Source organism: Oncorhynchus mykiss, chromosome 1 (assembly GCF_057628025.1).
Source record: "Oncorhynchus mykiss isolate SJ-2025 chromosome 1, ASM5762802v1, whole genome shotgun sequence".
In the NCBI taxonomy this organism is placed as follows: Eukaryota; Metazoa; Chordata; class Actinopteri; order Salmoniformes; family Salmonidae; genus Oncorhynchus; species Oncorhynchus mykiss.
Window position 1 is genome coordinate 83,599,747 of NC_143022.1, and position 25,614 is coordinate 83,625,360.

Sequence of the window (25,614 nt, forward strand, 5' to 3'; positions counted from 1 at the left end):
AGAGAGAGAGGGGCCTAGAGAGAGAGAGAGAGAGAGAGAGAGGGGCCTAGAGAGAGAGAGGGGCCTAGAGAGAGAGAGAGAGAGAGGGGCCTAGAGAGAGAGAGGGGCCTAAAAAGAGAGAGGGGCCTAGAGAGAGAGAGGGAGAGGGGCCTAGAGAGAGAGAGAGAGGCCTAGAGAGAGAGAGAGAGAGAGAGGGGGGGGCTAGAGAGAGAGAGAGGGGCCTAGAGAGAGAGAGGGGCCTAGAGAGAGAGAGAGAGAGAGAGAGAGAGAGGGGCCTAGAGAGAGAGAGAGAGAGGGGACTAGAGAGAGAGAGAGAGGGGCCTAGAGAGAGAGAGAGAGAGAGAGAGGGGCCTAGAGAGAGAGAGAGAGAGAGAGGGGGCTAGAGAGAGAGGGGACTAGAGAGAGAGAGAGAGGGGCCTAGAGAGAGAGAGAGAGGGGCCTAGAGAGAGCGAGAGAGAGAGAGAGAGAGAGGGGCCTAGAGAGAGAGGGGCCTAGAGAGAGAGGGGCCTAGAGAGAGAGGGGCCTAGAGAGAGAGAGAGAGGCCTAGAGAGAGAGAGAGAGAGGGGCCTAGAGAGAGGGGCCTAGAGAGAGAGAGAGAGAGAGGGGCCTAGAGAGAGAGAGGGGCCTAGACAGAGAGAGAGAGAGAGAGAGGGGCCTAGAGAGAGAGAGGGGCCTAAAAAGAGAGAGGGGCCTAGAGAGAGAGAGGGAGAGGGGCCTAGAGAGAGAGAGAGAGGCCTAGAGAGAGAGAGAGAGAGAGAGGGGGGGGGCTAGAGAGAGAGAGAGGGGCCTAGAGAGAGAGAGGGGCCTAGAGAGAGAGAGAGAGAGAGAGAGAGAGAGAGGGGCCTAGAGAGAGAGAGAGAGAGAGAGGGGACTAGAGAGAGAGAGAGAGGGGCCTAGAGAGAGAGAGAGAGAGAGAGAGGGGCCTAGAGAGAGAGAGAGAGAGAGAGGGGGCTAGAGAGAGAGGGGACTAGAGAGAGAGAGAGAGGGGCCTAGAGAGAGAGAGAGAGGGGCCTAGAGAGAGCGAGAGAGAGAGAGAGAGAGAGAGGGGCCTAGAGAGAGAGGGGCCTAGAGAGAGAGGGGCCTAGAGAGAGAGGGGCCTAGAGAGAGAGAGAGAGGCCTAGAGAGAGAGAGAGAGAGGGGCCTAGAGAGAGGGGCCTAGAGAGAGAGAGAGAGAGAGGGGCCTAGAGAGAGAGGGGGGGGCCTAGAGAGAGAGGGGGGGCCTAGAGAGAGAGGGGGGCCTAGAGAGAGAGAGAGGGGCCTAGAGAGAGAGAGAGGGGCCTAGAGAGAGAGCGAGGGGCCTAGAGAGAGAGAGAGAGGGGCCTAGAGAGAGAGAGAGGGGCCTAGAGAGAGAGAGGGGGGCCTAGAGAGAGAGAGGGGCCTAGAGAGAGAGAGAGGGGCCTAGAGAGAGAGGGGCCTAGAGAGAGAGAGAGAGAGAGAGAGAGAGGGGCCTAGAGAGAGAGAGAGAGAGAGAGAGAGAGAGAGAGGGGCTTAGAGAGAGAGAGAGAGGGGCCTAGAGAGAGAGAGAGAGAGAGAGAGAGAGGGGCCTAGAGAGAGAGAGAGAGAGAGAGAGAGAGAGAGAGAGAGAGGGGCCTAGAGAGAGAGAGGGGCCTAGAGAGAGAGAGAGAGAGAGAGAGAGAGAGAGAGAGAGAGAGAGAGAGAGAGAGAGAGAGAGAGAGGGGCCTAGAGAGAGAGAGAGAGAGAGAGAGAGAGAGAGAGAGAGAGAGAGAGAAACAGAGAATATGAATTGGCTGATTATCTCTACTCTGTCAGAGATACGAAGCAGAGACAGATCCTTACCAAGTACAGGCTGAGTGACCACCGATTGGCAATAGAAACCGGCAGACATAAAAAGACATGGCTACCCAAAGAAGAGTGTGTATGTGGTCACTGCATGACAGGGGAGGTAGAGACAGAGATGCACTTTCTCCTTTACTGTGATAAATATTCCTCACAAAGAGATTCATTATTCACAGAAATGACTACATATATTCCACATTTTTACAAATTGAACCCAGAGGAAAAACTAAGAATACTCATGGGCGAAGGAGCAATGGCTCCTCTTGCAGCCAAATATGTATTTTCCTGCCATAGCCTGAGGGACACTGAATAATAACATCTGCATAGTAAACAGTAACTTACTTATTATTACTATTATTGTTATTACTATAATTATTAATGTTTACTGTAGACTGTTACCATTTTATTGTATTTATTTTTGTATTATTATTTACTACCATTTTATATTATTATTTGCTATCATTTACAATTTTGTTACAATGTATATTGTATACATTGTTGCTTTGGCAATATTGACACAATGTTTTTCATGCCAATAAAGCAGCTTGAATTTGAATTTGAATTTGAGAGAGAGAGGGGCCTAGAGAGAGAGGGACCTAGAGAGAGAGAGAGAGAGAGAGAGAGAGAGAGGGGCTTAGAGAGAGAGAGAGAGAGGGGCCTAGAGAGAGAGAGAGAGAGAGAGAGAGAGAGAGAGAGGCCTAGAGAGAGAGAGAGAGAGAGAGAGAGAGAGAGAGAGAGAGAGAGAGAGAGAGAGAGAGAGAGAGAGGGGCCTAGAGAGAGAGAGGGGCCTAGAGAGAGAGAGAGAGAGAGAGAGAGAGAGAGAGAGAGAGAGAGAGAGAGAGAGAGAGAGAGAGAGAGAGGGGCCTAGAGAGAGAGAGAGAGAGAGAGAGAGAGAGAGAGGGGCCTAGAGAGAGAGGGACCTAGAGAGAGAGGGAGAGAGAGAGAGGCCTAGACCACCTAAAAGGAGGCGATTCCCAAACCTTCCACAACAAAGCCATCACCTACAGAGAGATGAACCTGGAGAAGAGTCCTAAGCAAGCTGGTCCTGGGGCTCTGTTCACAAACAAAAACACACCCTACAGAGCCCCAGGACAGCAGCACAATTAGACCCAACCAAATCATGACAAAACAAAAAGATAATTACTTGACACATTGGAAAGAATTAACAAAAAAACAGAGCAAACTAGAATGCTATTTGGCCCTACACAGAGAGTACACAGCGGCAGAATACCTGACCACTGTGACTGACCCAAAATTAAGGAAAGCTTTGACTATGTACAGACTCAGTGAGCATAGCCTTGCTATTGAGAAAGGCCGCCGTAGGCAGACATGGCTCTCAAGAGAAGACAGGCTATGTGCACACTGCCCACAAAATGAGGTGGAAACTGAGCTGCACTTCCTAACGTCCTGCCCAATGTATGACCATATTAGAGAAACATATTTCCCTCAGATTACACAGATACACAAAGAATTCGAAAACAAATCCAATTGAAAAACTCCCATATCTACTGGGTGAAATTCCACAGTGTGCCATCACAGCAGCAAGATTTGTGACGTAATGTTTACTGTTAATTTTTATTGTTTATTTCACTTTATATATTCACTTTATATGTTATCTACCTCACTTGCTTTGGCAATGTTAACACATGTTTCCCATGCCAATAAAGCCCTTGAATTGAATTGAATTGAGAGAGAGAGAGAGAGAGAGAGAGAGAGAGAGAGAGAGAGAGAGAGAGGGGCCTAGAGAGAGAGAGAGAGAGAGAGAGTCCTAAAGAGAGAGAGAGAGGGGCCTAGAGAGAGAGAGAGAGAGAGGCCTAGAGAGAGAGAGAAAGAGGCCTAGAGAGAGAGAGAGAGAGAGAGAGAGAGAGAGAGAGAGAGAGAGACTAGAGAGAGAGAGAGAGAGAGAGAGAGAGAAACAGACAGAGGACAAGGCAGAATGAGAAAAACAAAGACAAATAGGAAAGAAAGAAGTACTTCAGCAGACAAGGGACTGACAAGTGCCTGATGACTCACGACAAGTGTAAATGGTCCCAAGGACATAATACGTCATCTGTATAATCAATGGTTAGACGCCATCTTCTATCATGAGAGAACCTCACCTCAGTCGACTCAGACGGTGGCCAAACAGCAAGCTAGGTCTACTCTAGGCCACATATCATTGACCAGGTTTACATGCGCACAGTATTCCAGATAGTAGCTCATATTCTGCTTAAGGTCTTATTCGGGATAAGCTGTTTACATGTACTTTTGATATTCCACTCACGAGTATCCCTGAATGTAGCCATGAATAAATATCATTTTCCTAATTAAAATGGAATAAAATATGCACCTGACAAACTGAAGTCTTATCAGAAACGTGTTTCATAGTTCTCTCAGCTTTTCATTTCCTTAAAACCAGTCACACCGATGACATTTTGAAGGGATTAATCTTTCCAGTGTTTTGAAATAGAATGTGAGAATTTCTGGTGAGCACTACTTTAGTCTTCTAGGGCAGCAAGTTATGACAGAAGAGATTATGCGTGTATCGAACTATAGAGTATCAGCAAACTAAATGATGGAATTATTATGGTGGATTGAACTGCGCAGGGAGTGTGATATGCAAAAATACCCATGAAAGTCAGAGGAAAGCTCAAAAAATGGTCAAAGATTCCAGTCACCCAAGTCAGACTTTTCCCTGCTACCGCACAGCAAGTGGTACCGGAGCGCCAAGTCTAGGTCCAGAAGGCTCCTTAACAGCTTCTACCCCCAAGCTATAAGACTGCTGAACAATTCATCAAAGAGCCACTGTACTATTACATTGACAACACCCCCGTTGTTTTTGCACTGCTGCTACTCGCTGTTTATTATCTATGCATAGTCACTTCACCCCTACCTTTACCTCTACCTACAAATTACCTCTCATCTGTACCCCCACACATAGACTCGGTACCGGTAACCCTGTATATAGCCTCGGTACCGGTAACCCTGTATATAGCCTCGTTATTGTTATTTTATTGTTGCTTTTTACTTTAGTTTATTTAGTAAATGTTTTCTTAACTCTTGAACTGCATTGTTGGTTTAGGGCTTGTAAGCATTTCACGGTAAGGTCTACTACACCTGTTGTATTCAGCATTTCACGGTAAGGTCTACTACACCTGTTGTATTCAGCATTTCACGGTAAGGTCTACTACACCTGTTGTATTCAGCATTTCACTGTAAAGTCTACTACACCTGTTGTATTCAGCATTTCACGGTAAGGTCTACTACACCTGTTGTATTCAGCATTTCACGGTAAGGTCTACTACACCTGTTGTATTCGGCGTTGATTTGAAAAGCATCAGTAAACGGGATAAGATGTTTACATGCCACAGCATTGGTCTAAGATCAGCATATCCCAGGCATCTTATCCGGGTTTCTCATAAGCGGGATACAAACTTTTTCAGGTTATTGTAAAATGGGATATGATGTTTATATAAATTGACTCAAAAACAGAATGCTTGAGCATCCCGAATTATAACGGGATATTGGTGTGCATGTAAACATGGTCACTGATGCGGAGATAGAGGGCTCTAGACACACAGAACACTGATGTAGGCTACAGAAGACCATATGTCCTTCCTCAGCAGTGGGGTCTATTCTAAATATAGGAGGTGGCAGGAGAGTGTTACAACGGACTAGCTGCGATTGGGGACCAGCTCCAGGACTGCAGTATTCATGAGGTGCAATATTGCAATATATGAGGTGCAATATTCATGAGGCCTGTGGAGAACAGGGACATCATGGTATGGAAAAAAGGAGCACAATGTGTGGAAAAGCGGGGATGCGGTACATGGAAAACTAGGAACTTTGTGCATGGAAAACCATCTACTTACAATATGGAATAGGAGTGAAGGAAAGAAAGCATCAGGCGCACACTCCAGGCAGAGTGAGCTGTGTGTGGGTTACAGCGTAGGTCTAGTCCTAGCTGGACAGCCAGAGAACTGACAGAGGCTAAAGAGGAGGCCCATGTTGGCAGGCTAGCTAACCGACAGCCTAGACCTAAATCTATAGATCCCATGAGCATGAATGACAAATTTGATATATCCATGCAAGCTCACATGTTATGACAAAGTTATGTACACTGAACAAAAATATAAACACAACATGTCAAGTGTTGGTCCCATGTTTCATTGATCTGAAATAAAAGATCCCAGAAAAGCACAAAAAGCTTAATTCTCTCAAATGTTGTTCACATCCCTGTTAGTGAGCATTTCTCCTTTGCCAAGACAATCGATCCACCTGACAGGTGTGGCATATTAAGAAGCTGATTAAACAGCGTAATCATTACACAGGTTCACCTTGTGCTGGGGAAAATAAAAGGCTAATAAAATGTGCAGTTGTCAAACACAATGCCACAGATGTCTCAAGTTGAGGGAGCATGCTGACTGCAGGATTGTCCACCAGAGCAGTTGCCAGATAATTTAATGTTAATTTCTCTACCATAAGCCGCCTACAACTTCATTTAAGAGAATTTGGCAGTACGCCCAACCGGCCTCACAACCACAGACCACATGTAAGCACGCCAGCCCAGGACCTCCACAACCAGCTTCTGGATGAGGGTGCTGAGAAGTATTTCTGCCTGTAACAAAGCCCTTTTGTGGGGAAAAACTCATTCTGGATGGCTGGGTCCCAGTGGGTGGGCCTGGCTGCCAAGTGGGTAGACCTTTGCCCTCCCATGGCTGCCTCCCTGCCCAGTCATGTGAAATCCATAGATTAGGGCCTATTGAATTTCTTTAAATAGACTGATTTCTTAATATGAATTGTCACTCAATAAAATATTTTAAATTGTTGCATTTATATTTTGTTCATTATAGTTTTATAAACATATGTCAATATCCAAAAGTAAATGAGTCCTCATTAACAAAAAATAAATGCAAGAAAGGTTTTTTCTGTTTAAGACAGCACATTTTACAAACATATTTCCTACTTTGCAAACACAAGTGGTCAAATATGTTTGTGAATATGACATTTGACTCCACAGATGGCACTCAGCATTAAGAAGATGGATTGGGGGTAAGGACACCCTGAGATTGGAAGGCTGGAGGTTTGATCCCTGACTACAAAATGTGACCTGATGCCCCTCTGCTTGGCACTCGGGCATTAAGAAGATGGATTGGGGGTAAGGACTTACAACAGACTAGTGTTATCTGGAGGAGGGCCACAGCAACATAAATCAATCAATAATTGGTGGCCAGCTTGAGAGCATCCAGAAGTGTGCTTGCCAAATCTTCCATGGCACGGCATAACCTGGATACAGGGATAATGGGTGCACTACACTGATCGTTGCCCTCACTTCATGAGCAAAGAGAACCTATGGCTGGACTTCGCAGTGTCCCAAGTCCCCCTTCAGAGACTGTTAACCTGCCTGCCAAGGACAAGTTTAAGGCAGGTCACCCGTAGTACACACATGCTCTCTATTCCACAGGCCAGGACTGAATGATACAGTCACCCATACCTTACAATTGCCACTTCACTCTGTTTGAGTGTCCACTTAATCAACTCTTCGAGTATCTCCTAAAAGTAAACGTGAAATGTGTTTTACTTGTATTCTAACTTAAATGTTCTATTGTCTCTTCAAATGCTATATCCATGCATGCATGCATGTACAGTGGGGCAAAAAAGTATTTAGTCAGCCACCAATTGTGCAAGTTCCCCCACTTAAAAAGATGAGAGAGGCCTGTAATTTTCATCATAGGTACACTTCAACTATGACAGACAAAATGAGAAGAAAAAAAATCCAGAAAATCACATTGTAGGATTTTTTATGAATTTATTTGCAAATTATTGTGGAAAGTAAGTATTTGGTCACCTACAAACAAGCAAGATTTCTGGCTATCACAGACCTGTAACTTATTCTTTAAGAGGCTCCTCTGTCCTCCACTCGTTACCTGTATTAATGGCACCTGTTTGAACTTGTTATCAGTATAAAAGACACCTGTCCACAACCTCAAACAGTCACACTCCAAACTCCACTATGGCCAAGACCAAAGAGCTGTCAAAGGACAGAAAAAAAGGAATAGAAGATGGGAAAGGAAGACAAGAAAGGAGGAAAGAAAAAGAGTACAGGACATCAGGGAAAGGGAACAAGGAAATGTGGAAAGAAAGCTAGGAAAATAAGAAAGGATCTAGAAAAGGAAGCTAGGGAAGGAGGAATGGTAGATGGGAAAGACAGAAAAGGAAGTTAGGAAAGGAAGAAAGGAAGCTAGGAAAGGATAGGCAGAAAGGGAGCTAAAAAATAAAATGAGGGGAGGACAGCAAGGAAAAGGGAGAAATGGCTATTATAAAAGGAAAAGAGGAAAGAAAGCTAGGAAATTAGGAAAGGGATCTAGAAAAGGAAGCTAGTGAAGGAAAGGGAGCAAGAAAAGGAAATAATTAGATAGGAGAAAAGAGCTAGGAAAGCAAGAGAGTAAAAAGGGAGAAAGGAAAGCAAGCTAGGAAAGGAGGAAATTATTATAGAAAAGGAGGAAAGGAAGCTAGGACACCAAACAGATGCATTTCTAAAAGTAAATTGCAATATTCATTTTTATCTTATTTAAATGACAATTGAGGATTTCCTAATCTGGATTCCGTATATTAAATTGTCACAAACTGATCAGTATGTGAGGCCACACAAATGGGAGTCAACTCACAAATGTAATGCAAGTCACAAATATATATGACACAGGTCACAAATGTAATCTGTGAAGTCACAAATGTTGTCATACTCACAAAAACATATTTGACCACTTGTGTTTGCAGAGTAAGAAATATGTTTGTAAAATATGCTGTGTTAATCCAGAGAAAAACCTGTCTTGCATTTATTTGCTAATCATTTGTTTTTGTTAAATTATGACTCATTCACTTTTGGATCATGACACATGGTTGTGAAACTACACTGAACAAAATTATAAAACACTACAATTATAAAGATTTTACTGAGTTGCTGTTCATAAGGAAATCAGTCAATTTAAATAAATTCATTAGGCCATAATCAATGGATTTCACATTGCTGGGAAAACAGATATGCCGCTGGTGGTCACAGACACCTTAAAAAAAATTAGGGGCATGGATATTTATAAAAATAAACAAAAATGTGAACAGTCTTTATCTGGTGTGACCACCATTTGCCTCATGCAGCACGACACATCTCCTTCACATAGAGTTGATCAGGCTGTTGATTGTGGCCTGTGGAATGTTGTCCCACTCCTCTTCATTGGCTGTGCGAAGTTGATGGATATTGGCGGGAACTGGAGCGCACTGTCGTACACGTCAATACAGAGCATCCCAAACATGCTCAATGGTGACATGTCGGTGAGTATGCAGGCCATGGAAGATCTGGGACATGTCTGTGAGTATGCAGGCCATGGAAGATCTGGGACATGTCTGTGAGTATGCAGGCCATGGAAGATCTGGGACATGTCTGTGAGTATGCAGGCCATGGAACAACTGGGACATGTTCAGCTCCCAGGAATGGTGTACTATCCTTGCGACATGGCGGCGTACATTATCAGGCTGAAACGTGATGATGGAGGAGGATGAATGGCATGACAATGGGCCTCAGGATCTCGTCATGGTATCGCTGTACATTCAATTTGCCATCAATAAAATGTAGTTTGGGTTCGTTGTCCGTAGCTTACGCCTGCCCATACCATAACCCCACCACCATGGGGCACTCTGTTCACAACGTTGACATCAGCAAACCGCTTGCCCACACAAAGCCATACAGGCCGTCTGCCCGATACAGTTGAAACCGGGATTCAACCGTGAAGAGCACAGCGTACCAGTGGCCATTGAAGGTGAGCATTTGCCCACTGAAGTCGGTTAAAACACCGAATTGCAGTCAGGTCAAGACCCTGGTGAGGACGACGTGCACGCAGATGAGCTTCCCTTAGACGGTTTCTGCAGACATTCTTCAGTTGTGCAAACCAACAGTTTCATCATTCTCTAAAAATTTGAGAAATAAGCTTTTGGTGCGCATGGAAAATATCTGAGATCTTTATTTCAGATCATGAAATATGGGACCAAAACTTGATATGTTGCATTTATATTTTTGTTCAGAGTATATGAGCATATTTACAGACAGTGATTATTTGAAAGTTGTATTCTGTATTTTTACAACACCTCCTTTGTTTGTGACTCACAACATATATTTACAACATTTCAGTAGAAATCTCCATAGATTGGCTCCCACTTCCCAGCTTTACACCTTGACGCCAGGAGGGACAAGCACCCCTCTAGTGAAGGCAGAGTGAAAACACAGAAATTAACTTTAGTCTGTGGGTCATCTTTAATCAAATATGTAGCTACGTGGCAAACATAGGCCTAATATTTCAGCACATCAGAGGCCTGTCCCTGGTGGCTAATTTGTCCCTTGAGGACACAGACACACATAAGGCCTATAGGTTATACAAGCCCTGTGTGGATTGTGGCTCTCCATTACAGAATTCCCATTGAGAGGTTGACACCACCACCCTACTGTCGGCTGGAGAGAGGTTGACACCCCCCTACGGTCAGCTGGACAGGCATGTAGTAGTAGGTCTAGCAAAATTATTGGATTAAAATCCATTTATACTAACATTTTAGTCATTTAGCAAACACAGACCAACATATCCAGACCAACATACAGAAGCAATTAGGGTTAAGTGCCTTGCTCAAGGGCACACTGACAGATTTTTCACCTAGTTGGCTTGTAGATTTCAAACTAGCGACCTTTCGGTTACTGGCCCAACACTCTTAACCGCCAGGCTACCTGTCACTTCGCTCCTTTGTCTCCCCATCCCTCTTCCCAAGGCTTAAATTATTACATATCTTATGATTCTGGGCACCATTGGACTAAGAGCCATTATGCCCAGCGTCTGAGCTCATTCCGTATAGGGTTCAAACCCGGGCAGCGGGTTTGGCTCCCTCTTTCAGCCCAGGCAGCCAGCATTAAAATCCAGGCTTATCCTGGGAAAACTGGGTCACTGAACTTTCCCCCTATCCCTCGCTCTCTCACTGCTTCTGAGCCAGGCCATAGAAACATAAACCGACCGACCACACAACCCAGTCAGTCATTGGTCATTTTTTTAGGATCCCCATTTGCTTTTGCAAAAGCAGCAGCTACTCTTCCTGGGGTCCACACAAAACATGACCTAATACAGAACATTAATAGACAAGAATAGCTCAAGGACAGAACTACATCAATTAAAATATACATGTAAAAAAAGGCACATGTAGCCTAGATATCAATACAGACACACAAACTATCTAGGTCAAATAGTAGAGGAGTTGTGCCATGAGGTGTTGATCTGTATTTTTAAACCAGGTTTGCTGTTCATTTGAGTAATACGAGATGGAATGTAGTTCAATGAAATAATGGCTCTATATAATAGTGTACGCTTTCTTGAATTTGTTCAGGATTTGGGGACAGTGAAAAGACCCCTGGTGGCATAAGTGGGGGGGCCAGAGCTGTGTGTAAATTGACTATGCAAACCATTTGGGATTGAACATGTTTTTTATGAAAAGAAGTGACACAGTCAGTCTCTCCTCAACTCTTAGCTAAGAGAGACTGGCATGTATAGTATTTATTTCATCCCTCAGATTACAATGAAGAGCAAGACGTGCCGTTCTGTTCTGGGCCAGCTGCAGCTTAGCTAGGTCTTTCCTTGCAGCACTCGACCACACGAATGAACAATAATCAAGATAAAACAAAAATGGTCCTAAAAACCTAAAATGAGCTAAATAATAAACATAGCCCAAATGGAAATAAATAAAAAGGGCCCAACAATTGCACTTTTAACTTAGTGAATCACAATTGCACTTAGAATACATACAAATGTACGCACACATTACTGTAAGTCGGTTTGGATAAAAGCATCTGCTAAATGACATATTATAACATAGACCAGTGGAATAAGCTAGTGGATGGCCAGAAGAATAAAACAGAGCCAAGCTCTGTGGCTAATAAGGAAATGCTATACTCCTGAAGAAGCCTAGCCATGCTTTATTCAAGTATGGCTAGTAGACTGACAACATAGGACAAACTCACCCCCAATCAGAGAGCTCAGAGACTTTCTGACAACATAGGACAAAGGACGAACTCACCCCCAATCAGAGAGCTCAGAGACTTTCTGACAACATAGGACAAACTCACCCCCAATCAGAGAGCTCAGAGACTTTCTGACAACATAGGACAAAGGACGAACTCACCCCCAATCAGAGAGCTCAGAGACTTTCTGACAACACCTAACTTCATGATTAATAGCCTTACCAAACCCCCCCCCTTCACAGTCTGTGCTGTGAAGGTTCATAACCAACACTTCACATGTAGACACTATGTTAGAACACAGTGCTGTGAAGGTTCATAACCAACACTTCACATGTAGACACTATGTTAGAACACAGTGTGTGAATAGAGGTACAGCACTCAGAAAATAAGGAAATGCTAAACTCCTGAGGAAGCCAAAGAAACCAATCCCCTGCACTCAGACAACAGGCCTACATAACCTGCTGCGTTTCTTATCTGCATACCCTGCCACTAACAGACAACAGGCCTACATAACCTGCTGCGTTTCTTATCTGCTTACCCTGCCACTAACAGACAACAGGCCTACATAACCTGCTGCGTTTCTTATCTGCTTACCCTGCCACTCAGACAACAGGCCTACATAACCTGCTGAGTTTCTCATCTGCTTACCCTGCCACTCACAGACAACAGGCCTACATAACCTGCTGTGTTTCTCATCTGCTTACCCTGCCACTCAGACAACAGGCCTACATAACCTGCTGCGTTTCTTATCTGCTTACCCTGCCACTCACAGACAACAGGCCTACATAACCTGCTGTGTTTCTCATCTGCTTACCCTGCCACTCAGACAACAGGCCTACATAACCTGCTGAGTTTCTCATCTGCTTACCCTGCCACTCACAGACAACAGGCCTACATAACCTGCTGAGTTTCTTATCTGCTTACCCTGCCACTCAGACAACAGGCCTACATAACCTGCTGCGTTTCTCATCTGCGTACCCTGCCACTAACAGACAACAGGCCTACATAACCTGCTGAGTTTCTCATCTGCTTACCCTGCCACTCACAGACAACAGGCCTACATAACCTGCTGCGTTTCTTATCTGCGTACCCTGCCACTAACAGACAACAGGCCTACATAACCTGCTGAGTTTCTCATCTGCTTACCCTGCCACTCAGACAACAGGCCTACATAACCTGCTGCGTTTCTTATCTGCTTACCCTGCCACTCACAGACAACAGGCCTACATAACCTGCTGAGTTTCTCATCTGCTTACCCTGCCACTCAGACAACAGGCCTACATAACCTGCTGTGTTTCTCATCTGCTTACCCTGCCACTCAGACAACAGGCCTACATAACCTGCTGTGTTTCTCATCTGCTTACCCTGCCACTAACAGACAACAGGCCTACATAACCTGCTGTGTTTCTCATCTGCTTACCCTGCCACTCAGACAACAGGCCTACATAACCTGCTGCGTTTCTCATCTGCTTACCCTGCCACTAACAGACAACAGGCCTACATAACCTGCTGCATTTCTTATCTGCTTACCCTGCCACTCAGACAACAGGCCTACATAACCTGCCACTCACAGACAACAGGCCTACATAACCTGCCACTCACAGACAACAGGCCTACATAACCTGCCACTAACAGACAACAGGCCTACATAACCTGCTGAGTTTCTCATCTGCTTACCCTGCCACTAACAGACAACAGGCCTACATAACCTGCCACTCACAGACAACAGGCCTACATAACCTGCTGCGTTTCTCATCTGCTTACCCTGCCACTCACAGACAACAGGCCTACATAACCTGCTGCGTTTCTCATCTGCGTACCCTGCCACTCACAGACAACAGGCCTACATAACCTGCTGAGTTTCTCATCTGCGTACCCTGCCACTCACAGACAACAGGCCTACATAACCTGCTGCGTTTCTCATCTGCATACCCTGCCACTCACAGACAACAGGCCTACATAACCTGCTGAGTTTCTTATCTGCTTACCCTGCCACTCACAGACAACAGGCCTACATAACCTGCTGAGTTTCTCATCTGCTTACCCTGCCACTAACAGACAACAGGCCTACATAACCTGCTGAGTTTCTTATCTGCTTACCCTGCCACTCACAGACAACAGACCTACATAACCTGCTGAGTTTCTCATCTGCTTACCCTGCCACTCAGACAACAGGCCTACATAACCTGCTGCGTTTCTTATCTGCTTACCCTGCCACTCACAGACAACAGGCCTACATAACCTGCTGAGTTTCTCATCTGCTTACCCTGCCACTAACAGACAACAGGCCTACATAACCTGCTGAGTTTCTCATCTGCTTACCCTGCCACTCACAGACAACAGGCCTACATAACCTGCTGCGTTTCTTATCTGCGTACCCTGCCACTAACAGACAACAGGCCTACATAACCTGCTGAGTTTCTCATCTGCTTACCCTGCCACTCAGACAACAGGCCTACATAACCTGCTGCGTTTCTTATCTGCTTACCCTGCCACTCACAGACAACAGGCCTACATAACCTGCTGAGTTTCTCATCTGCTTACCCTGCCACTCACAGACAACAGGCCTACATAACCTGCTGCGTTTCTTATCTGCTTACCCTGCCACTCAGACAACAGGCCTACATAACCTGCTGAGTTTCTCATCTGCGTACCCTGCCACTCAGACAACAGGCCTACATAACCTGCTGAGTTTCTCATCTGCTTACCCTGCCACTCAGACAACAGGCCTACATAACCTGCTGAGTTTCTCATCTGCTTACCCTGCCACTAACAGACAACAGGCCTACATAACCTGCCACTCACAGACAACAGGCCTACATAACCTGCTGCGTTTCTCATCTGCTTACCCTGCCACTCAGACAACAGGCCTACATAACCTGCCACTCACAGACAACAGGCCTACATAACCTGCCACTCACAGACAACAGGCCTACATAACCTGCTCAGAACTATACTGAACAAAAAAATATCAAATGCAACAATTTACGATTTTACTGTGTTTACAGTTCATAAACACACAAAAAAAACATACTCTCACTGTCAACTGCATTTATTTTCAGCAAACTTAGTGTAAATACACTGCTCAAAAAAATAAAGGGAACACTAAAATAACACATCCTAGATCTGAATGAATGAAATATTCTTATTAAATACTTTTTTCTTTACATAGTTGAATGTGCTGACAACAAAATCACAGAAATTATCAATGGAAATCAAATTTATCAACCCATAGAGGTCTGGATTTGGAGTCACACTCAAAATTAAAAGTGGAAAACAACAATAGAGGCAAATCCAATTTTGATGTAATGTCCTTAAAACAAGTCAAAATGAGGCTCAGTAGTGTGTGTGGCCTCCACGTGCCTGTATGACCACCCAACAACACCTGGGCATGCTCCTGATGAGGTAGGTGGTGGATGGTCTCCTGAGGGATCTCCTCCCAGACCTGGACTAAAGCATCCGCCAACTCCTGGACAGTCTGTGGTGGATGGAGCGAGACATGATGTCCCAGATGTGCTCAATTGGTTTCAGGTCTGGGGAACGGGCGGACCAGTCCATAGCATCAATGCCTTCCTCTTGCAGGAACTGCTGACACACTCCAGCCACATGATGTCTAGCATTGTCTTGCATTAGGAGGAACCCAGGGCCAACCGCACCAGCATATGGTCTCACAAGGGGTCTGAGGATCTCATCTCGGTAAACTAATGGCAGTCAGGCTACCTCTGGCGAGCACATGGAGCACACAAAGAAATGCCACCCCACACCATGACTGACCCACCGCCAAACCCGTCATGCTGGAGGATGTTGCAGGCAGCAGAGCGTTCTCCACGGCGTCTCCAGACTCTGACACGTCTGTCACATGTGCTCTGTGTGAACCTGCTTTCATCTGTGAAGAGCACAGGACGCCAGTGGCGAATTTGCCAATCTTGCTGTTCTCTGGCAAATGCCAAACGTCCTGCACGGTGTTGGGCTGTAAGCACAACCCCCACCTGTGGACATCAGGCCCTCATACCACCCTCATGGAGTCTGTTTCTGACCGTTTGAGCAGACACATGCACATTTGTGGCCTGCTGGAGGTCATTTTGCAGGGCTCTGGCAGTGCTCCTCCTACTCCTCCTTGCACAAAGGCGGAGGTAGCGGTCCTGCTGCTGGGTTGTTGCCCTCCTATGGCCTCATCCACGTCTCCTGACGTACTGGCCTGTCTCCTGGTAGCGCCTTCATGCTTTGAACACCACACTGACAGACACAGCAAACCTTCTTGCCACAGCTCGCATTGATGTGCCATCCTGGATAAGCTGCACCATCCTGGATGAGCTGCACTACCTGAGCCACTTGTGTGGGTTGTAGACTCCGTCTCATGCTACCACTAGAGTGAAAGCACCGCCAGCATTCAAAAGTGACCAAAACATCAGCCAGGAAGCATAGGAACTGAGAAGTGGTCTGTGGTTATCACCTGCAGAACCACTCCTTTATTGGGGGATGTCTTGCTAATTGCCTATAATTTCCACCTGTTGTCTATTCCATTTGCACAACAGCATGTGAAATTTATTGTCAATCAGTGTTGCTTCCTAAGTGGACAGTTTGATTTCACAGAAGTGTGATTGACTTGGAGTTACATTGTGTTGTTTAAGTGTTCCCTCTATTTTTTTTTAGCAGTGTGAACATAAGATTCAACAACTGAGTCATAAACTGAACAAGTTCCACAGACATGTGACTAACAGAAATGGAATAATGTGTCCCTGAATGAAGGGGGGGGGGGTCAAAATCAAAAGTAACAGTCAGTATCTGGTGTGGCCACCAGCTGCATTAAGTACTGCAGTGCATCTCCTCCTCCTCATGGACTGCACCAGATTTGCCAGATCTTGCTGTGAGATGTCACCCCACTCTTCCACCAAAGCACCTGCAAGTTCCCGAACATTTCTGGGGGGAATGGCCCTCACCCCCCGATTCAACAGGTCCCAGACGTGATCAATGGGATTGAGATCCCATGGCAGAACACTAACATTCCTGTCTTGCAGGAAATCACGCACAGAACGAGCAGTATGGCTGGTGGTATTGTTATACTGGAGGGTCATGTCAGGATGAGCCTGCAGGAAGGGTACCACATGAGGGAAGAGGATGTCTTCCCTGTAACGCACAGTGTTGAGATTGCCTGGAATGACAACAAGCTCAGTCCGATGATGCTGTGACACACTGCCACAGACCATGACGGACCCTCCACCTCCAAATCGATCCCGCTCCAGAGTATGGGCCTCGGAGTAACACTCATTCCTTCAATGAAAACGCGAATCCGACCATCAGCCCTGATGAGACAAAACCGCGACTCGTCAGTGAAGAGCACTTTTTGCCAGTCCTGTCTGGGTTTGTGCCCATAGGCGACGTGTTTGCCGGTGATGTCTGGTGAGGACCTGCTTAACAACAGGCCTACAAGCCCTCAGTCCAGCCTCTCTCAGCCTATTGAGGACAGTCTGACCACTGAGGGAGGGATTGTGCGTTCCTGGTGTAACTCTGGCAGTTGTTGTTGCCATCCTGTACCTGTCCCGCAGGTGTGATGTTCGGATGTACTGATCCTGTGCAGATGTTGTTACACGTGGTCTGCCACTGCGAGGACGATCAGCTGTCCGTCTTGTCTCCCTGTAGCACTGTCTTAGGAGTCTCACAGTACGGACATTGTTATTTATTGCCCTGGCCACATCTGCAGTCCTCATGCCTCCTTGTAGCATGTCTAACGCACGTTCACGCAGATGAGCAGGGACCCTGGGCATCTTTCTTTTGGAGTTTTTCAGAGTCAGTAGAAAGGCCTCTTTAGTGTCCTAGGTTTTCATAGCTGTGACCTTAATTGCCTACCGTCTGTAAGCTGTTAATGTCGTAACGACCAATCCACAGGTGCATGTTCCTTAATTGTTTATGGTTCATTGATCAAGCATGGGGAAACAGTGTTTAAACGCTTTACAATGAAGATCTGTGAAGTTATTTGGATTTTGATGAATTATCTTTGAAAGACAGGGTCCTGAAAAAGGGCTGTTTCCTTTTTTGCTGAGTTTATAAGGAAATCAGTCAATTGAAATACATTTATTAGACCAAAACCTATGGATTTCACATGACTGGTCAGGGGAGCAGCCATGGGTGGGCTTGGGAGGGCATCAGAATTAATTTGTTTTCCCACAAAAGGGCTTTATTACAGCCAGAAATACTCCTCAGTTTCATCAGCTGTCCGTGTGGCTGGTCTCAGACGATCGATCCCGCAGGTGAAGAAGCCAGATGTGGAGGTCCTGGGCTTGCGGGGTTACACATGGTCTGCGTTTGTGAGGCTGGTTGAACGCACTACCATATTCTGTAAAACAACGCTGGAGGCATCTTTCTATTGTCCCCAGCACAAGGTGCACCTGTGTAATGATCATGCTGTTTAATCAGCTTCTTGATATGCCACATCTGTCAGGTGGATGGAGTATATATATATATATATATAATTTCTTTAAATATTTTTTTTGAATTTTTACCCCGTTTTCTCCCCAATTTTGTGGTATCCAATTGTTTTAATAGCTACTATCTTGTCTCATCGCTACAACTCCCGTACGGGCTCGGGAGAGACGAAGGTTGAAAGTCATGCGTCCTCTGATACACAACCCAACCAAGCCGCACTGCTTCTTAACACAGCGCGCATTCAACCAGGAAGCCAGCCGCACCAATGTGTTGGAGGAAACACCGTGCACCTGGCAACCTTGGTTAGCGCGCACTGCGCTCGGCCCGCCACAGGAGTCGCTGGTGCGCGATGAGACAAGGATATCCCTACGGCCAACCCCTCCCTAACCTGGACGACGCTAGGCCAATTGTGCGTCGCCCCACGGACCTCCCGGTCGCGGCCGGTTACGACAGAGCCTGGGCGTGAACCCAGAGTCTCTGGTGGCACAGCTGGCGCTGCAGTACAGCACCCTTAAGCACTGCGCCACCCTGGATGGATTATTTTGGCAAAAGGAGAAATGCTCACCAGCAGGGATGTAAACAAATGTGTGCAAAAAAATGTCGGGAAAACCAATTCCTGGGATTTTTTATTTCAGCTCATGAAACCAACACTTTACATGTTGCGTTCATATTTTTGTTCAGTATAAAATGATTTAGACCTTAAAGTCCCGCATCCAATCCAAACAACAAATATCCTCACTGAACTTCTGACCTTCTGAAACAAAAAGCATGGGACAAGGGCAGTAAAAGACAGCGGTCAAGCGTGATTACTGCCTCATTATTCAAATACAGGAATGCTGTTTTAATGTGGAGTAACCTATTCCTTGGAATAAACACTCATTAATGCATGTTTTATAACATCTTAACCAATGGCATTGATAGTGACATGCAGGAGACATCATTTAGAAAGAGAAGCACAGCTATCTCACAGACACAGCTGACATAACAACAGTGACACACTGTAGCCCACAACAAACACATTCTTATTGGGACGGGCAGATATCACCACCCCGCCACGCCTTCTGATTCTCTCCCCCATTGTACTGGTGTAATCTGCACAGTTAGCAAATTATGATATGACAAGCATAGTGGCGAACAATACGGAGGCTGTATGAGGGACTTAATTTCCTTAGGGTAGAAGCAATGCTTAGTGTGTGTATCAAGAAAACACAGGGTAAACGTTGTAGGCTGTTACAGTACATTACACTGGTTCAATAGGTAGAAGGAGCCTCCCTGAAGATAAACAAAGTTGGGGCTTGTGTCCAACAGTTTTAATAAGGAAACTAGAGGAAAACAGAACATTCCCGGCCCAAACAGGATGGCCACTGCAGACGGTTCTGCACGGTCCGATTGTGAACACATCCAGCTGAAGGTCTGACCAGGCTTTCTCCTCTACCTCTTCCTTTACAGGATCAGTCTTAAACAATGGATCACACACACACACAGGAAGTTAGGACCACTGCATTCCAGACCATGCCTGCCCAGCTGTGCCACTCACATTTTACATTCATTCACAATGACCAAGGTGAAAATGATTCCATCCCTGAAAGCATAGTGCGGCAAATGTCCTTAAGCTAAACATTTCAGGATGTGGGCTACATTTGATACGGTCATCTTCTACATATCTTATATTCTGAATGGTTACTGTCTAAACAAATACTTTGAAGTCTTCATATTGTAGGCCTTCAAATTCCTCTTTATCCAATGAATTGCCATCCTATACTCTAAATACTTTGACAAACAACTAACTGCATGGCAAAAAGATTGTTAAGTTGCCTACTCTGGTTGAAGTCAAGGTTACACTAAGCAGGCATAATCAAATCTGTGTTGTTTGAATGTTAGTGAATTTTGAATGGTCGCCACTGCCTCCCACAATACAATTCCACAATATTGTGGTTAATATATAACAACAAGTAGGAGGAGTGAAAGGTTTATTTGTGGTGCACTTGCAACAAAGGAAAGACTAGCTAGCAGATTATAAACAGGCTAATGTGATGCTCCATTAGCCGTTAAAGGTTAGGCACTGTTTGGCGTAGCACAGAGAATTTGACCAACCTTAACTTGGCGATACTTCCTCAATTCCCAACTTGGAAGACAACCAACGTCTTTTAAATGTCCAGATCTAGTTGCAAGGGGCTCGTTTAAATTTAGAAAACCATTATCAAAATTAAAATCATGTTATGCTGCATGAAGTAATCCAACGATGTGTATGCCGTCATCTTGTCTATTTCAAATCTTCTTTCATTGATCGAGACAGGTGAGTGTAATGGACAGATTTCAAGAGAGACAGGATTTAAAGGAAAGTCTAGCCAGAACACTTTACGACTAAGCAGGCAGGACAAATTTGTTGAGGCCACCGGAACAATGGAATTTGATAGCACATCGGGAGAAGATGAGCGCACAGACTCAGATGAAGGAAGGATGGTGGAATATTAAATCTGATGTCGGTGGAATTAAGGAACAATTGACCTCTGTTCAAAAGAACAGTTAAAGAAGCAAAAGTTGGGATGGGAAGAAATATGCCTAGTGTGAAGAATACCTCATATCTGGTAGGAGTCCAGTTTCTGGGACAATTGGGGCCCAAATTGTGAAATCCATTGGAAGTATCCAAGATGATGGTGGGGAGAGGTGTGGGTAAAGTGGAGTCGGTGAGTCACGAGGAGTGGGCTGGTCTTGACTTTTTGTGTTTCTGCTGAACACGGGCGAATGACCAGACATTAAATGACCATGCTGCATTGTGCTTTGAGCTAAGGAGAAGAGCACCTGTCAATGGAGTCATTGCTGGAGTCTCGGAAGAAGTGGTCATCGAGGAGCTGAAGAGTATTCCTGGAGTGGTTGATGCACGGAGGATGAATCGTTGGGTCAGTGGCAAGGAAAAGAAGAGCTTGTCTATTCTTGTGTTTTTTTTATGTGGAGTCCCTCCCGACCACAGTGAAGCTGGGGTTTGTACTTTCCTGTAAGAGCTTTTACTTCCAGGCCGTTGCAGTGTAAACAGTGTAAAATTTTTGGACACATAGAGAGTGTCTACAGGCGGAGGAAGCCGAGATGCAGAAGTTGTGGAAAAAAGGTGATGGTGAATGTTATGAAGAAGCAGTGAAGTGTTACAACTGTGGTGGAAAGCATGTAGGTACATCTTTGGAGTGCCCGACAAGGACAAAACAGAATGAGGTTGCCAAAGTCAGGGCCGTCCAGTGCATTTCATATACAGAAGCTGTCAAAAGAGTGGACGGAACAAAAGGTACTCTTGAGGACTCCATGGTTTTGGCAAGTCCTTAAATGCAGGCTGCAGAGTTGGCTTCCCTAAAGGAGGATGCAGGGATGTTACGTGTAAAGAAGGTGGACTTTGTGATTTGTATGGCAATGGTGATCAATCGCACGGCTACTGTGTAGGGGAGGTCCAGGAAGATGGACAATATTGTGGATGCGGCTGAGCGGTTCCTTGGAATAAAAGTTCTCAGGGAAGGAGTTATACGAGGCACTGTCACGAGCAGTGATACCCTAAGGCCCCAGAGCTTGGGGAGGGAGCTATGGAAGAAATTAGGTAGTACTAGGATATAGGTTTTGTTAAACTCCACAGAAGAAGACATACGGCCCTTTGGGGTGGACACCCACCTGTCTCAATCAATGAGAGAATATTTGAAATAGTCAAGATGGCGGTGTACACGTGGTTGGATTACTGCATGGAGCAAAACATTTGATTTACTTTAAAACTAGACATGGATGTTTAGAAGACATTGCTTTTCTTCCAAGACGGTAATTGAGGAAGTATTGACAAGTTAAGATTGGTCAAATTCTCTGTGCTACCCCAGTGGTATCAAATAACGCCCATCTGCCAGCTGGAACAGAGTAATGGTCTGAATAGCTAGAAGATTAAGATCACTTTAGGTACAACCGAAATTGTACTCCTGCTTTTAACCAAACCCCTGCGAAAGACACACATACATGCACATATACAGGTTTTGGAGGAGTGGCTGGGCTGCCACTGGGCATCATGGAAGCTATTGTTTAGAGTGGTTAAGTGCCTTGCTCAATGGTCAAACATCAGGAAATGGCATCTAAGATTTGATAACAGCAACCTTCTGGTTACCATCTTACTGCCGCAAGATTTTTTCCTGTCGGACCCGGGATTCGAACTGGCAACTCTTCGGTTGCTGCAAACAACTACGCTACCTGCCGCCCCTAACAACTTAACACAATTAACTCTATTGCAGGGTCCCAAAACAGCAAAACTGTATAATTGAGTTCCTTAAATAATATCCAATGTAAATGTTTTTAGGGCTAAAATCTAATTAAACTTGAATATTCATTGCTTTGCCTTGCTGACCAACTGCGCCGGGCCTTGTCTGTTGTGTGGAACCAGACTGAATCGTTCGGGGATATTCTACCACACCATAAATAGGACACTAACAAACAGGAACGCAACATTGTAACAAAGCCACCCAATGACCAAGGGTGACGGACTGCGTAATTATGTTTATCAAAACAGAACATGAGAGGGATTAGGCTATCTGTTAAGTATTTCGCGATATGATATTCTGGCCAGGTGCCTTCCACGGCTCCAAGCAAAGGTATTCACCAGCACTTGAGCGACAGGTTTTAGTGTAAAAAAAACAACAACAAAAAACTAGTATGCTTTCTAGTGTATCATTGGGTCAATTGGAATACCCTGCGTCGTTACAATGTAATGCGCGTGTTTTATTGTAATGTAACAACGTATCAAAATAGCAGAGCAATTAACAACATGCTACTATTGCTGCAGTTACCTTGTAGACATCTCCGTATGTGCCACTTCCTATCCGCTGAATTAGCTCGAAATCCTCCTGCGGATTGCGCCTGGATAGGTCAACGCTGGAATTCATCTTTAGAACTCCGATTTATGGTTCCCGAATGGTATGGTTGAACGAGACCAATATTACAAATCGAAAAAAAACATACAGCGTCAGAAAATAACAGCAAGCCTCCACCAAAACTTCAACATGGCTTCCAATGCGCAATGGGCATGCGCATCAATGTGTAGTTTTAAATTCTCTCTATTAAAAAAAGCAGACTGGGAGAAAGTGTGCAGCAGTTTACAACGGTGTCAGATGGCTGGCTGACAATAAAGACCAAGTGAGAGATAAAGATTGAATGAAAGGATATGGGCCCCAAACTAGAAACGACTTGGCTTCTATAACAATAAAACGTTGGAGTAGGCTATGTGGTTAACCCTTTAGCCTCAGTTATTTCTCACTGCCTTTATGGCAGAACGTTTAACAAAGATTTAGACAGGAGACCTATAAGATCTGTACACAAAACTGTTTGGCTTTTAATTCACGTTTGCATTTTTCTGAGCCCCCATGATAGTGTATTTAAAGGTATTGTTCAACGGCTTTGCCAAGTCAATCACTACTCCTATGCTCAATTGACGATTGATAATAGCAAAGTTTATACATTGGTTTTGGTGACAAGATGCCTGGAGTGAAGGGTTGATGAGCAGGGATGTTAATTAGCGTTAGTCCACTACAGGGTGCTGCCATTCATTCCTTGGTGGTGTGTGTATGTGTGTGCGTACAGGCTGTGTTGTCACTATACTGGTCTCATGTTGCAGCAGAGACAGTGCTCAGTCACGTGTTGGGTTAGGGAAGGGTGGGGTGAACTTACTAAATTAATCATTTGACCAAATATTTAGGAATGGGACATAATTTCATGGAGTCTGTGAAAGAAGAAACCACATGGACAAAGTGTCCAAGTCAAACAAATTTGTATAGGAGGTTTCATGATGTTTGTATCTAAACCAAAGTAGGTTGTTTTTCAAGATTGTTCTATACATCCTTTGGGGTCTCTATAAGCTTCAATATTAGGTCCTTAACGTGCATCCTTGTAGCTGTGTGAGTTAATATAGTCAAAATGAAAACCTGGGATAGGAGCAAAGCCCAGATAAAAGAAGTTAGAGAACCTTGTCTTCATCTTCTGAAAACCCAACCCTGGGACGGAGTTTTATTCTTTTTATTACACATATGTTAATGCGAAAGACACCAGAATGGCTTTCCAAGAGGTGTTCCTGAATGGTCCAGTCTCAGTCCTTACTTAATTCTGCTTGAAAATCAGTGACAAGGTTTGAATTTTGCTGTCCATTAATGATTCCCAACCAAATTTACAATTTTGCAATTTTGACAAAAACAGTGGATAAACATGATGTTTTCCTAAGAGTTGTGCAAAGTTGGTAGAATCTTATTAAGAAAGATTCAAATTAAACTCTGTCCCAGGGTTGGGTTTTCAGAAGATGAAGACAAGGTTCTCTAACTTCTTTTATCTGGGCTTTGCTCCTTTCATATTATTTTGATCCGGACAAACTCGCCAGTCCCTGCCGTTGACAAGCATACTCATAGCATGATGCTGCCACCATAAATACTTGAAAATCCAGAGGATCAACAACATTGCCTTCACTCCACATTACTGGCCTGCATGACAAAAGGAAAAGAAGGAAGTCTGTGTTGAAAATTCACTCCAAATCATCCATTATGTTTGCGACAAGAACTTTAAGTAATATGGCAAGACAACACAGCAAAGAAATAAACTTTTTGGCCTATTTAAAACTACAGGTTTGAGTCAAATCCAATGCAACACAACCCTCTGTATTTTCAAGCATTGTGGTGGCATCATGCTATGGGTTTGCTTGTCACCAGCAGGAACTGGGGAGTTTAAGGTTCAAATGAAATAAGAGAGGAGCAAAGCCCAGGTAAAAAGTTAGAGGAAAACCCAGTCTGTCTTCTGAAAACCTTACCCTGGGATAGTTACATTTTTCAGCTGGACAATTACACAAACAGTCATGTCAAAGACACACCAGAATGTCTTTTCAAAAGGTGTATAAAAAATGTGAAGACTGTGCAAGGGTTGTGTAGACTTTCACTAGGCACTGTAGATAATGACCACATAATATTACCAATACTGACCTCTATAGTGGTGCTCAATAAGTTCTTATACTTAGAAAGTATTGTAAATATAGAGGTCAGACAGCCATGTTGATACACAGAAGAGTGAGAGAATGTCTGTGTGGGTTGTCACTACTTATCAAAGCCATAAAGTCAGAAACCCCGCCTACAATTTATCTTCTTAAAATTTGATTAGAAACCTAACCCTAACCTTAACACTGCTAACCTTATGCCTAACCTTAAATTATGAACAAAAAGCCAATTTTGACTTAGTGGCTGTGGTAACTAGCGGAATCCTCTATCTAGCCAACTTGGTCTTGTCATGAAGTGCTATGCAAGAATTATGACAGACCACGCAGGTGTCAACTGCTCCAATTGGAACACTGTAGCTATTGTGTTACAAGTATTTATACAATGGGT

General features: G+C 44.7%; 1 protein-coding gene across 30 annotated transcripts in view; it reads right to left on the reverse strand.

Annotated features, from left to right (window-relative positions):
• The window catches only part of LOC110530293 (mitogen-activated protein kinase kinase kinase kinase 3), an 83,156-nt gene extending 59,779 nt beyond the window's left edge, over positions 1 to 23,377 (reverse strand). For 17 of the 30 annotated variants that reach the window (XM_090183736.1, XM_090183804.1, XM_090183729.1 and 14 more), the window contains exon 1: positions 23,047 to 23,286. In XM_090183736.1, coding sequence (XP_090039862.1) covers positions 23,047 to 23,142 — 96 coding nt within the window. In that variant the 5' untranslated portion in view covers positions 23,143 to 23,286. Of the gene's footprint in view, positions 1 to 23,046 lie in introns of all 30 variants that reach the window. The other 13 variants (XM_090183837.1, XM_090183769.1, XM_090183752.1 and 10 more) reach the window with 5 other exon arrangements.
• Positions 23,378 to 25,614: the final 2,237 nt, after the last annotated feature.